This window comes from Anabrus simplex, chromosome 1 (assembly GCF_040414725.1).
Source record: "Anabrus simplex isolate iqAnaSimp1 chromosome 1, ASM4041472v1, whole genome shotgun sequence".
Taxonomy (NCBI): domain Eukaryota; kingdom Metazoa; phylum Arthropoda; class Insecta; order Orthoptera; family Tettigoniidae; genus Anabrus; species Anabrus simplex.
In genome coordinates, this window is record NC_090265.1 from 1,240,854,387 (window position 1) to 1,240,870,468 (window position 16,082).

General features: G+C 37.7%; 1 protein-coding gene across 1 annotated transcript in view; it reads left to right on the plus strand.

The window, feature by feature from the left end:
• mal (maroon-like) overlaps positions 1-16,082 on the plus strand; it is a 216,094-nt gene that overhangs the window by 79,603 nt on the left and 120,409 nt on the right. Inside the window, exon 5 of the mRNA XM_067152044.2 lies at positions 15,065-15,181. Within this exon, the coding sequence (XP_067008145.2) occupies positions 15,065-15,181 (117 nt within the window). The remainder of the gene's footprint in view (positions 1-15,064; positions 15,182-16,082) is intronic.

The following is a 16,082-nucleotide window of genomic DNA, read 5'->3' on the forward strand; positions in this document are numbered from 1 at the left end:
TTGGATTACTGCTGCGTACGGATTATAATAGCCTGACTGAATATTGGCGGGAAATAGCTGGGGAGTTAGAAAACTTTCTTCTTTAGGATGCCATTCCTCTAGTTCATACATTTTCTGATACAGTTGGTACGTAACACACTGGTTCTTCATAGTATTCCAGTTATTCGACCCCTACTCTGACGTGCTGTTTCGAATGACCGGTGTACATATTTAAGGCAGAGGCGGACTTAGTAGTAGTATGGCCTGGTCTAGAATAACAATTTAGGACTATTCCAAATTATAGCACCACAATTCACTAAATAATTCAAAATTCAACCCTAAAAAGAGCCGTTTCTTAAGAAAAGCTTCTTCCTCTTAACTTTTATTAAATTCTACATTCATTTTATTCCAAATTATCAGTGAAGACAGGGTTTCTCCTCTGGCTTGGAGGAAAAATTTGCCTCCAAGTCAGATAGATTTTTCCGCCGCCAGTGTAGTGAACTGATATTTTCCGACTCATCGGGTACTCCTAGGAAACACATTAGTAAAAGGGCATAGTTTTTACCCTGGGAGTCTCCACTATTCGACCCTCTCCCCGCCGAAAAAGGACGAAGAGTGTTCACAAATCACGGCTGTCTGCGGCTTGGTCATTCCAGCTCTGGAAATTTGGACTGTTAGATCGACGGTGTAGTCCTGTTCATTAAAAGTGAGAAAATGTGAGGTGTTTCATTTGAACGAGTATTTCATATGGAAGCATTGCTTTTAATCACGCCATTCCTTCTGACGTCACTGTAATGTATGTTCATTTCAGTTGGGAAAACCACTAAGACACTCTTTCCTGTCGTTCGCATTTCCTTTCCAATTGACATTTGGTAAATTCAGATCTCCCGCTACAATCACATTCCTTTCCATGTCGTTTCCCACATAGCTGATTATCTTATCAAATAATTCTGAATCTGTGTCAGAGCTACCCTTTCCCAGTCTGTACACTCCAAAGATATCAAGTTGCCTATTATCTTTAGAAATGAGCCTTACACCTAGAATTTCATGTTTGACATCTTTAACATTTTTGTAGCTTACAAATTCTTCTTTCACCAGAATGAATACTCCCCCTCCCACCATTCCTATCCTATCTCTACGATATACACTATAGTTTCACGGGAAAATTTCTGCATCCATTATATCCTTTCTCAGCCATGATTCAACTCCTATTACAATATCTGGTAAGTATATATCTATTAAATTACTTAATTTTATTCCTTTCTTTACAATACTTCTACAGTTCAACGCTAACATTTTTATGTCATCCCTACTTGATTTCCAGATCTCTGTACCTTTATCAGTGCTCCCTAGACCACCCCATTTCCCTGATTGTACCTCCCTATTACCCTTCCAAATAAATTTCCTAACTTATACGTACCACTGCTGTTTAAGTGAAGGCCACTTGAGCGCAGATCCCTATCTCTTACCCACCCATTAGGATTTAGAAATTTCACTCCCAGTTTCCCACATACCCACTTCATAGTCTCATTTAAATCCCCAATCACCCTCCAGTCAGTATCCCTCCTACACAGTATTCCACTGATAACAATCTCCATTTCCTTGAACTTCACCCTTGCTGCTTTTACCTGATCCCAAACATCCCCAACTATGTTGGTACTTATACCAGCTTGCCTGACGTTGTTGGTACCAACGTGAAACACTATCACCTTCTCCTTCCCCTCCTCCTTCTCTTCTACTTTCCTCAACATCTGTCTCAACCTTATTCCTGGATAACACTCTACCCTGGTTCCCTTTCCTCCACACACTTTCCCCACATGTCTAACGATGGAATCCCCCTTGACCAGAGCCTCAACTCTACCCACCTCATTTGATCCCCTCCCCTCCTGGTCAGCCCTATCTTTCCTGACAGCTGCAGAAGCTACTTCCTCCTCCATTTTCTCCCTCCCATGACCCTGCTCCACCTGTCTTTTCCTATCCTCTACTCTACATTATTACCTTGTTAGAATACCATGAAATGTAATGCTTAATATTGTTACAGAAGATCACTTACAAATTACTTAGCAATAAATACAAGAACAAAATATGGTGATTATAGGTTCATTTATGACATCTCTTTACAAATTTCAAAAAATAACATTAGTTCAGATGTGACATCTCTTTAGGAAATAGGAATAATACAGTATTACTATAGACTTCAGTTTTTTCATTTAGTCATCTATTTCCCCTTTTCACTAGTGAGGAATGGCAAAAAAACAGTTTACACAGATGCCTGAACTACACTTGACACATTCTGTGCAGATGCGGGATTCTCATCTGACCGCTGCACAATGCCACCGTTGGTTGTTGGAGGGATGCAGTGATGTAGGCCATTGAGTCTCAAAGTAACAACAATTTAACAATTTTGCTTTATGTTGCACGGACACAGAAAGGTCGTATGGCGAGAATGGGATAGGTAAGGCCTAGGAATGGGAAGGAAGCGGCCGTTGCCTTAATTAAAGTACACCCTAGCATTTGTCTGGTGTGAAAATGGAAAACCACAGAAAACCATCTTCAGGGTTGGTGACAGTGCGGTTTGAACCCACTATCTCTCGGATGCAAGCTCACAGCTGCACGTCCTAACCATATGGCTAACTCGCCCGGTGAGCCTCAAGGTGGCAGATATTCTAAAAGAAAAAAGTGACAACAACTGTATATTTTTCTGTATATTTTCTCTTCAAAATACCACCCAGTAAAATAAATATAATTAAGTGATAAATATTTTGCAACTATCTTATTCTGATGGTGCTTCCATGTGACATCGATGGATGTCCACCTGTCTGAGGAGGGTGCACATGATGCCTTGCATAAGTCATTACAATCTCTCTCCTAAATTACAGCTGCTTAATTTCAGTGCCTAATTTCCTTAACAGCATCCTGGAATTGTTTACCATGATGTCTAAAGGCCATGTAAATGTTGACCAGCACCACTTTTTACCTTGGATACTAATCCTATAGAGGACTAAATTTTCGTCCATATGATCGGTGCCACCCATACAGCTGTCTGAATGTGAGACTGAGATTTTCTTCTTCTCTGCTTGACTGTACCTACTAATGTTAGACATAGGTTGTATACCATGGGACTATGATACCACAGTAACAATCTCATTGTCAACCCAGCATGCATAAATTAGCCCTTCTTCTTTACTTGTAGTGTATTCAAATGTTCCTCATTTCTTTTTCTTCATTTCGGTGGAAGAAGTCAATAGATAGTCGTTCGGGACTCGATTTTCTCAAATTGTCTCAGTAAATCAATATCCTCGAGAGTGAAGGTGATACACTACAGTGAACATAAATTCTATAGAGCAAACTTCGAGCAGCATCAAATAGCTGGTCCATCGTAGTTACTAAGAGAGCTGCAGCTTTCCCAAATTTGGTTATGTACTGTATTCGCAAAGGTATTTTTTCCTTGATAAACTTGAAAAGACACTAAGTATCCAGCAACTGTGTCAAACACCACACTTTGAAGTCAAATCTGATTGGCCTCTTCCTTATGAACTGTTTGTACCCGTGTCTACCATAGTAGGCATCTTGCACTCATGGTAGGTCGTCCTTTTCCGCTGTAAAATACTGACATTTTTTCTCTACGATATTTATCAAAGGTCTTCATTTCTACATTTTGACATGAGCAGCCATAATCCTATTATCTGCACAATGAATTAATCTCATTGTTTATACAAAGCGATCTTGACACATGGCACAGCTGGCAACTTTTTTTTCAATTTGTTTTACATTGCATCAACACAGATAGGTCTTATGGCGACAATGGAGAAGGAAAGGCTTAGGAGTGGGAAGGAAGCGGCCATAGCCTTAATTAAGGTACAGCCCGAGCATTTGCCTGGTGTGAAAATGGGGAAACCACAGAAAACCATCTTCAGGGCTGCTGACAGTTGGGCTTGAACCCACTATCTCCCAGTTGCAAACTCACAGCTGCGCGCCCCTAACCACATGGCCAATTCACCTGATGACAACACATATTTGCTGGCTTCAGGGCACAAGAAATCATAATTTCATTGTCAAAAGCCATTAAAATATTTCAGTCAGCGTCATATTTCGAAAAGTGAAAAAATTCACACTAGGCAAGTGGACTGTTGTGGGAACTAAGTCATCTGCCATCCAGGTAGCTGGTGGATGAGGTGATAATTTTGTTCTCTTTGTGGGTCTTGAATCATTATCAGACATGGATTCTCTGCTGCTGTTTAGAATTTGCTGCTTCAGCAATACTTCAGCAGGTGCTCGAAGTTGTCATCCCGTAAGGTTATCTGCAAGACACCCTTTTTCTTCCTCAGCCGAATCTTCATAAGAGAACATGTTTGATTCTGGTGATTCAATGTATATGCCTTCAGAATCAGTATCCTCTTCTTCAAGAACATGTAAAACCTCCCCAAGTGTCAAGCCTCTGAAATGCATTTCACACATTATTAGATGACATGTGTTATGACATGGATTTTTTGGTAAAATCTACAATTGTACAATTGTATGACACACATAAATCATTATTTGCGACTACAGTATGAATTATTTCTGTAGAATCACACTTAGAAGTAAGGAGGAGAAAAGGAACAGAAAGGTATGGTAAGCGCCATGTGATTTCACACGGTACCAGCAGAATAATTAGTGTCATAACAGCGAACACAGAAATGATGACCAATTGCTTGTTATTTCAAGTCATGGACTGATATTTCAAGATAATAAACCACGTGATGATGTTGTTCGAGTCATCAGTCCATAGACTGGTTTGATGCAGATGTCCATGCTAGTGATGGGATGTTCGATTTGTTTTACTGAATGGATTCATTTGATTCCGTTCACATTACTGAATCGATACAGTGATCCAATTCATGGCACATTAGAATCACTGCTCCTATTGCATCTGTATAGTGTGTATTGATAAGACAGCAGCAACAACATTCAATGGTTGCTGCTGCCATCTTGTTCTTCACTCTATGAACTGCTTTCCTGTGTGTCATCTGCCTTTCATGTTCAGGTTTCTCCTGCAGCCACCTCTTCACATCAGCACATCAAGTTTTGATATTACGTAGCCCTTTCCCCAAGTGATAACTCTATTAAATAAGTATATAGAATTAGATGACAAAAATATCTGTACACACAATCTGTGTGTTTGCCTAGTCTTTTCTTAAGTGATTTCAACGAACATGGAAATTTTATTGTATTCACGGTAAGTAACAACACAAAACAAATAATAATATTGCAGGACAAAACTCACATAGTTAATAATAATAATAATAATAATAATAATAATAATAATAATAATAATAATAATAATAATAATAATAATAATAATAATAATAATAATAATAATAATCAACACAACTCATATTTTCTACACAGATGTATTATTTTTCATAGTTCTCAGAAAGTAACAACTCCACTAAATATAGAGAATTAGATGTAAAAATATCTGTGTTTACAATAAGTGGCTTACATATTAACATATTAAAACAAATGTTAAAACCACCTTAATGGCTGCCTACAGTAGGATTAGAACCCACCATTCCCCAAATACAAGCTTATAGCTACGTAGCACTAACCAAATGGTCAATTCGCTCGGTTATCTTTGAAAATATGGTCTTTTTCTATCAGCAGAAGATTTTTTAAATCGTCATACTTTGTATAGGCTACCGGAGATGTACAGAAGCCCTCTGGTTTTCTGATTCAACATCTTTTTATTTAAGCTAGTACATCAGTAGTAGCTAGTAACACTTACTCTCTGCCCACATATACCGGTGATCTCGTGCTTTGATTATTGACCTCTTGAGCTATTATGCGACATACAAACTGAGAGAACACTGAGTGGTTCTTCCCAATATAGTACAAAACAGACAATTTGGAGTGGTCATGAGCATGACTCATAGGGTAGGCTAGAGGGTTGAATTGAATGAATTGTCGAATGTCAACTAAGGTATAATACTGATTCATTAAACTAATAAATAGAATAACCTAATAGCCTACTTATTTACTAGCCAGGTACTTTGGATTAGTGTTTTGACTACCTTTGTAACACTGCAAATAAATCCATCTATTATTTAAACCTCCTGAACGAAGAGGACCGTGAATGCAAATGGGTATTATTTTCAAATGAGCTGAGATTCTTCAGCGTGCCATGGCTCTGTATGTCTCGCTACAGCGGGAAGTTTGGCTCCCCGCCAGTGTCCAGTGTTATAAGTTATAAATCTCATTTTTGGGTCTCTATTAAGCAACTTATATTTTTCACTTAAAACTTTTTTAAATAAATAGTCCACCTTTTCAATACAATATGGTTTTTATTTACATAAAAAACTTGGCATTATTAATGTTTTCACGGGACATGTTTCACCCACATTTTGGGCATCATTAGCTGTAGTTCCTATACTCAATGATCAAAATATTCAGGATCTTGGGTATTTAAAACGAACATGCTACCTTGGATGTTGTTTAAAAAATGTGTTTTCATATGAAGAAATGATTTATGTAGACCTCTGGCTATTTTTTATTATTCTGGCTGGTGGAATATGCAAAAACAATGATAATAATTACAATTATTGTTAAAAAGTAAGCATTAATTAAAACCGAATTGCTCTGTTTTATATCTTATTAAAAGACATTGGCTGGCTTGATTGTGCATTCTTTACTGTCCAAATGGCTTATTATTCCTTGGTTGATTGAATATGTAATCTTGAAGTCACAATTTTTGTGCTCCCATTGGAAATATTGTCAAACTTGGGTGTCACAATGATTATACTACAATTATTCTGTTAAAAAGTAAGTTTACACTTGAATGAACATTAAATAAAACCAAGTTGTTGTGTTTATATCTTATTAAATGTTGTATAATCTGGGTGTCACCTTATGACTTAACTTTAGAAAGCTTATTTGTGAAATATTGTCTGGTCTATTGGAATGTTGCCTGTGTTAGTGAAATTGTGGATTAACATGCCGCTTGTCACTATAGAGGTTCAAATAGGGGACTCTCAAAGTTGTTAACGACAAAACATTGGAATCTTGTAGCTTCAGTTTGAAGATTGATGTTAGTTGATGGCGAGTCCCCTCGCCTCTCTTGAGGCTGGCTTGCCTTGGTTTATTTATTTATTCATATCAGAAGCAATACATAATATAAATCTTAGTTAAGAATGAGAAATAATTAAATAGGCCTAACTGGTAAAAAATATACTAGAGGTACATTCAAAGTAACAATTATATCATATAGGACCAGAATTTGGCAAGATCTCGACCATTTGGTGTGGCCTTCACTAAATCTTGCCTGGTGCAAACGAGAGGGCAGGAGTCGCAATTAAGGAGGTGCGCCATGGTTTGTTTTTCTCTGCAGACACAGAGGGTTGACTCTTCAGATAGACCCCACTTCTTCATATTGTTCTTAGATCGACCGACCCCCGACTGTAGCCTGTTCAGACTCTTCCATGTAGACCATGACTCTTCATAACTGGCTGGAAGAGTTTCAGATGGATCCATCCATCCATCCATCCATTGAGATGAAGGTTTCTTTTTTGCTATTTGCTTTACGTCGCACCGACACAGATAGGTCTTATGGCGACGATATGAAGGTTTCTGGATCTCCAGGAAGTTAGTCTTGATGATTGAGGTGACTCGGAAAGGCACTCGGTAGAATGAAGAAAACTTCCCCTTGATTTCAATCGTTGTTGAGCAGGTTGATAATCATGTAATGGATGTGTTTGGAAAATGTCTACTTTAGATTTTTCATGTTTGGCAACTACTTCATGTCTAATATCTGGGGGAGCAATGCTAGCCAAGCAGTATACCTTATCACAAGGTGTAGATCTTAGCCAACCAGTTATAAGCCGGCAAGTCTCATTTAAAGCAATATCCACCTGTTTGGCATGACATGATCTATACCAAACAGGGTATGCATATTCTGCTGCAGAGTAGCTCAGCGCTAAAGCAGTAGTTCTCATTGTTTGAGCTTGCATTCCCCAGCTGGTACCGCATAACTTGCGAAGAATGGAATTTCGCGTAGATACCTTGTGTTTTGTGTTAAGACAATGTTGTTCATATGTGAGTGCACGATTCAGAGTCACCCCTAGATATTTAGGTGTTGAGCAATGATCTAAGAGAGCACCTTCCCAGAAAATCTTCAGTTTTCTTCTTGCCTGCATATTCTTTAAGTGTAAAGCGCAAACTTGCATCTTTGAGGTGTTATAGGCTTTAGATGGTTTTCTTTGTAGTATGGACTCAGTTCATCTAAGGCTTCCATTAGTGTCTGTTCAACACTCTCGAACTGATCACCTTGGGTGACAATAGCTCCATCATCTGCATAAATTAAGCTTTTTGTTCCTTTTGGCAAGGATTGATCATGCGTGTAAATATTAAATAATATTGGAGACAAAACACTACCTTGGGATAGGCCATTCCTGAGGTTCTTCCAACGACTATGTCGCCCTTGGAAATCTACAAAGAATCTTCGATTTTCAAGAAGACATTGAAGAAATTCAGTCAGCTTCTTGTCTTTTGTCACCTTATAAACTTTACTCAACAGAATTTGGTGACTAACTGTGTCATAGGCCGCAGTTAGGTCGATGAAGACTGCTCCAGTTATTTTCCGATTTTCAAAACCATCTTCAATATATTGGGTCAAATGGAGGATTTGTGATGTGCAGTTCTTCCCTCTTCTAAAACCAGCTTGTTCTGGGATCAAAAGTGGTTCAACTATTTTTGTAAGCCTTACCAGAATTATTCGTTCTAAGATCTTGAATAAATGACAGAGCAAGGAAATTGGTCTGTAATTTTTAGGATTATGTGAATCTTTTCCTGGTTTGAGGAATGCTATAATTCTAGATTTCCTCCAAATTTTGGGTATTCTGCATGTTTGAATGCAATTGTTAAATAGATTTAGTACCCATCCTCTAGTAACAGGTGCAAAATTTTTGATTTGTTGGCTTGCCTTGGTGACACTATCGGTTCAACTAGCTGGCTGGGCGAAACATGTCGCATGAAAACATTAATGATGTGAAGTTTTTTTATGTAAATAAAAACCATATTGTATTGAAAAGGTGGACTATTTATAAAAAAAGTTTTAAGTGAAAAATGTCCAGTGTATTGACATTGAACCATGTGTGTCTTGTGTCTCACTGATCCGTGATTGTGTACGGTTCTTTCACTGTGCTATGGCTCTGTATGTCTCACCCGCAGTGGAAGTTCGGCTCCCCACCAATGTCCAGTGTGCCGATAATGAACCCTGTGTGTGTTGTCTCACTGATCCGTGAGTGCACCACTCAGCACTGTCTGCTTTGAGTCAGCTGAATCGCATGGCGTGAGCTCGCCGTTCCTGTGAATCGATTCACTTGGACACTTGAATGAATCGATACACTGCTTCGAATCATACACTCATTAGCCAACACTACTCCATGCCACCCTATCCTGTGCTAACCTTTTCCTTTCTATGTAACTACCACAGTGCGTTTGCTTACGGGTGGGGCCGGAAGAAACCTCGCCAGCCATGGGCGGGCTTGCGAAGCGCCAGTCAAGGTCGAGAAGGTGGCAGTTGTAAGCCAGCCAGCTGTGCAGCATGTATGTAATGCAGCAGTTAGAAATGCAACAGGGTAAATACCTGCTTGAACAGAGAGTTTTTATGTATGATACATATGTAAAAACAGAGTTATATAGAGAGGTGTGCAGTCAATTTGCAGTGAAATATCCGTGTACTCCAATTCCAGGTAGAGAAACTGTTAGACGACTTGTTAACAAACTAAGGACAAGAGGATCGCTAAATACTTCAGTTCCTAAAGGAAAACAAAGAGTACCGGTATTGGCGGAGGACAAAATTTATGAAATCAGTGCATCGTTCACATTTAAGACGTGTTTCACAGGAAGTTCATGTTTTGAAAACATTGTTTGTACTGCCACTAGACTTCTAAAATTAAAACCATATAGAGTGCATATCATGCATGAATTAGGCCTAGAGACAGTCAGTTTTGTAATTGGATGTTACAAAGTATTGTGGACAGTAGTGTGGATCCTCATTTAATAATTTTTTCTGATGAGGTGTGGTTTCATCTACAAGGATATGTTGCCTCACAGAACAGTTGGTATTGGAGTACACATAATCTCCATTTATTTCATAAGTTTCCATTTCATGATAAAAAAAATTGGTGTTTGGTGCGCCATTACAGCGAAGCGAATTATTGGGCCCATTTTCTTTCAGGATACAACAAATGACAAATATATTGCACTCTAATACTCATGCCATTTTTCCAAATGTTATTAGATGAGAAATTCTATGGGTATTTCCAACAATAATATATATAAAGAGTTCAGCCGACTTTAACAGATTCAATATAGAAATGATCAACCGTATAATCAAAAAAGTAAAAAATAAGCTAATGTTAAATCTTATTCCTGATAAACAAAAAAGTCTACTTTTGCTACATTTACATATAACAATCCATTTATTTATCAGATCTCGAACCCAACATATTCTGTTAGGATTGTCCAATAATATAGAAATTCAGTCAGTCAAGCTACTGGGTATTCATGCTGGGAAGTTCATGTCAATCATGTCTGTAAAAAGATATCACGGGTCTCATATCTTATGTGGAAATTGAGGGAATTAGTAACAGCAGACTATTTGAGAATGACATATTTTGGACTTTTCCAGTCCCATATTTCATATGGGCTGCTATTGTGGGGACATTCATCTTATGTTCATAATGTATTGCTAATACAGAAGAAGCTTGTTCGTGTAATGTGTAAAGCTGGTTATTCTGAGCACTGTCGTCCCCCTTTTATCAGGCTTAAAATACTAACAGTTATAAATCTATATATTTTTACCTCATTATTGTATGTTAAAAACCATCTGAATGAATTTACCATCAGGGAAAACATCCATCAACACAATACTCGTAATAAGGGTAATATTGATGTCCCAAGACATAGACTTGTGAAAACAGGTAACTCACATAAAGTAAATAGTATAATATGTTTTAATAAATTACCATTCTCTGCACAGGATGTGTCCATCAATAATTTTAAAAGGAAACTATATAACTGGATGTTGAAAAATCCATTTTATGATGTAAAGGAATTCTTAGAAATGAAAACTGTTACTGTTGACTTTTAATAACTGTATATAGATAATAGAAATAATACTGTAGTATTGGATGACAAAACCTATTTCATGAAAATGATCAATGGTGAATAAATATTCTTATTCTTATTTAAGAAACAGGACGTCAAAATTGCTTTTAAAACACAGAACACTAACCAAAGTATAATCTTTAACCAATAATGACCAATATTCAGGTTCGGGGATTTATAAGCTCACATGCTCACAATGTTTTATTTTGTACATCGGACAGACAGGCCTTAGTTTTTCAACAAGATATCTGGAACATTTTAATACTAATAAATACAACAAATTTTCAGTCATGAGTATACACATGAAAGAAACCGCACACAATTATACAACAGTAGAACAAGACTTAACAATCCTTAAAAAGTAAAAGAATGGTAAACTAGTATGAAAATATCTACATTTTTCTAGACCAACATTTCAATAAAATCCTCATTTCAAACCATACAATACACACCAAAAATCCTCTTTATGAGCTAATCCCACATTTATTACAAATATTAAAGCAAAAGAGAATATCTTTAAAAATGTCAATAAATATCCATTCATAAAAACTCCACCCTCAGTAAAAACTCCTCCAAAATCAACCAATACAACGCCCACCCAATCTTCCCCTACCCACTCCTCTCCACAGGCAGTTCACAAACACAATGCATCATCCACCCGCCCTTCCCCTACCCACCCCCCTCCGCAGGCATTACACAAATACAACACACGAAGTACAAGTTCAGCGACAGCCAGTTGATCCGGTACCATCAGCAAGACAAGCCAGCCACACAAAAGACGAGGGGGTAAGTAATAGATTCTAGCGTGGTCTGCCCATTAAATCAATAACACACACTTCAATACTTCAATTTCTTCTCGTTACAGACACTCAATCAACTCCTTTCTTCAAATTTGAAGCTACTGATTCCATCTCCAAATATTAAATTGAGAAGTCCCCCATTAGATCCTCGTCAACGACAAGCGGCAAGTTATTCTTACAACTAAACAACAACAAACATCTAATCAACTCGACAACATTCATTTAATATGCTAACAAGTTAAAATTTCAGGAAGACGCCAGATTCGACACTATAAGAATAATAAAATCAGGAAAAGTGACTTACAGGTTTTTCAAATATTTAACAGGATATACCCATATACACAGGACTGCTGCATTCTACAACCCAACACCTTTTAATAAGTCAAAAACCTAGTTATTAGTTTATTTTACAATGTTAATGGTATTTACGAGACATTTAAACAGATTTATAACTTGGTTAGAGAACATTTATTGTGAGTTAAAATTGTGTTTTAAGAGTACGTGTTCACAAATATGAATCAATATCAGTAGACAACAAGACTAAGTGCATAAACCTGCCAAAGTTGTTGAACAATTTTAAATTTAAAATATTTTAGTGTTATTCCAATAATTTTATATTAGATTTCAGTATTTCACTCTATGTATATACATAATCCTGCCTCTCGCCCGGAGACCCCGGGTTCGATTCCCGGCCAGGTCAGGGATTTTTCTCTCGACCTGAGGGCTGGTTCGAGGTCCACCCAGCCTATGTGATTTGAATTGAGGAGCTATCTGACGGTGAGATGGCGGCTCCAGTCTCGAAAGCCCAGATTAACGGCCGAGAGGATGCGTCGTGCTGACCACGCAGCCCCTTGGGACTTGCAGGCCTTTGGGCTGAGCAGTGGTCGCTGGGCAGGCCAAAGCCCTTTCAAAGGCGTTAAGTGCCGTGGGCGGGGGGGGGGGGGGGGGGGGCGGGATATACATAATCCTATAAGCCATCTTTAACTAGTCAAATGTGAACACCTACTGTAACGCAAAAACACATTTTAAATAACTTTCATTATATTTTAAGGAGTAATGCAAGCTCAAATATAAACAGGATCCTGATTATATTTTCATTATTTTGAGTTAGAAACATGGCTGATGATGCCCATAATATAAGGGCGAAACATGTCTCATTTATGAAATTAACAATAATGTAAAATTTCTAATGTAATAAGAAAATATATTATATTGAAAAGGTGGAACATTTTAAAAATAAAAACTAGATCTTAATATTATATTGAAACTCAATATGGACCAAAAATTGAGATTCATAAATTCAACTCCGCTCGTCAAAAAGTATTCTTGGCGGAGAATCCTGTTCCGTTCAGTTCGATTCTATTCGACTCATGGCAATCGCCATCTTTATCTCCCATTTAAACACGTGTTAAAAACAAATTCTTTTCAGTTCGATTCCATTGCATTCCATTAGGTGGGAGCAGGCCTTTAGGCTTCTCCTCTGTTGTTCTTCTGCAAAGGTGTTCTGTGGCTTAGCTGGTTGTTCTTCCGGGTTATCCCACAATTTCTTAATTTTCTTTCGAAGAACAAGTCTTTCTTGAATTTCTGCAGGTTTTATACCATCTTCACATTTTGTCCACCTCTGTCAGGCAGCAGGGATGGGTTTTTCCATTTCTCTTGAAGAATGAGTATTTTACGAGCCTCTTCATGTGTCCATCTGGTGGGCATGGTTGTGAAGATGTCAAGTCTGTTTGGTCTGAGGGAAAGATTTTCACCATCAGAATGTTGGTCAGCAGAGTTGGAGAGGTTTACAATTTCTAATCACTAGATTACATGTCAGAAGCTTCGATTCCATTCCAAACCTCTCTGCAGCATTCATATGGAGTGAGGGCATCTTACACTGTTGAAGATAATTCATCCATCAGATGAGGACATAAAGCTTTGAGCAGACCCTGTGGTGTTTGTTGATAGGCAAGTTGCTTTAAGTCGCACTGACACAGATAGGTCTTATAGCAACGATGGGAGAGGAAGGTACTAGGAGTGGGAAGGAAGCAGCCGTGGTCTTAATTAAGGTACAGCCTCAGCATTTGCCTGGTGTAAAAATGAGAAACCTTGGAAAACCATCTTCAGGGCTGCCGACAGTGGGGTTCGAACCCACTATCTCCCGAATACTATTTTTTGATAGCAGTAGGCTATGTGCTGACACAGGGTTTCATCTCCTCCTCCTCCTCCTCCTCATCATCATCATCATCATCATACATCCAGACATGAACTAGAAACACCTGTACCAGGGAGGCCACACCACAACTTCAGGTGTCCAATAAGTGCCAACCTCTTCTTTCTGATTGTGGTGGTGATCTTTCCATATGATTCCTTATTGGACCTCAGGGAGGAGGGAAATTCTTCTGACATTTTTCTGGGCCCTAAGCTCTTTCTTTCTTTTTTTCTTTCTTTCTTTCTTTCTTTCTTTCTTTCTTTCTTTCTTTCTTTTACTCTGTTATCAGATGGTCTATTTTGGTGAGTGCCTCTGCAATATAAAGGCATTCACTAAACCATTTTGTTTCTATTTCACCTTCTGTATTTGTCCATTATATTTTACCCCCTCCAGTAATTTTATTTCATTTTATCTCTTCATTTTCCTGTTGTTTTCCATTTTCACACCAGGCAAATGCTGGGGCTGTTTTTTAGTTAAAGGCATGGTTGCTTCCCCCTCCTAGCCCTTCCCTGTCCCATCATCACCCTGAGACCTTTCTGTGTTGGTGCGATGTAAAGCAAATTGTAAAAGGAAAAAAGGTATTTTTGATATTGATTCACCATTCTTCTTATCCTACATACCCCTCATAAAAACGTTCTCAAGAATTCTGGATGCTTTGCGCCCACCTATTGAAGCTGGAAAATTAGAAATGAGCTCACCAGGAGCTGAGATGAAATACACCTGGAGGAAATGGGTTGGTGAGAGGAGAGCCTGTATCTGAATATGGCACTATTTGTAAAAATATACTAGTAAAATTTATCCTTGTCTTTTTTGTGATTTGATGTTTGTCCTAGCCTCCCATTTCTGTTACCTCCTTTTCCTTCAATATCATGTCATTGTGTTTATGAAGAAAAGTCCTGCATTGTTGATTAAAATTGGAGGTTTAAAGTTTTGTATTTTTCAGGTGTTAAACATTGCAAATCTGTACGGAATTCATCTCCGAACAGGTTGCTTTTGTAATCCAGGAGCCTGCCAGCGTCATCTTGGTCTTACTATTCAAGAACTTCAGAAACATTTTCAGGTTAGTGCACATTGGAAAAGATATTTGCTTTTTCTCAGAATAATTTGCATTTGAAAGCCTTGTTATTTATTCTATAGTACACTATGTCTTTTTACCTGACAGAACCAAGAATCTGTAGTAGATAGAAAATATATCAAACCATGTCTGTTGAAATGTAGAAATAATATTATAATGTAATTATTAAAGTGATTTGAGAACTCTGTGTATTGTATCAATATAAATGCAATATGAGATAATTAAAAGCATTGGTAGATCATCTTAAGAAGTAAGAAACACTACAATGATTCTCCTCTTTTACCCATACTATTGATTTGCAGAAATTATATTTTGAATCCAGGTAACAGCACAAAAGCTTTGAAGAACATGTATAAGTTACTAGAAGTCCTCATAATGTTAAGAATACTTTGGGTATGGTACTAAAATTGCTTTGTCCATTTCTTATTTTCCTTTGTTTACTTCATACAGAAATAAGAGAATATGCTGAAAATCATCCTAAAATCATTTTCTCATGGGATAAGGGGTGCATGGAGAAATATGGAAGTTAGTATAAATGAGCTCTATAAAGATATCTCAATTGAGGAAGTACTGAAAAGGTGGATATTATTATTTGCTTTGTTTATTATGAATCTTGATTCAATACGGAACCCGAAGAATGAAATTCTTAACGTTAAATTTCCATCTTAGCAGATAATCTTTGACATTGTTCTCTGAATGTGGTTGTAGCAGTGTCAAGGTGTGCTAGACACAAGTGTAATTTTGACATTACACTCAATAAAATCCTTACAGCCTTGTGAATATTTATTGTTAAAGCATTCAGGCTCTCACTACCACACTGGGGTGAAACACTGATCATTTCACTATTGAAAAGGCCTAAAATGCTTTCTTTTTCTGTCCATTTATC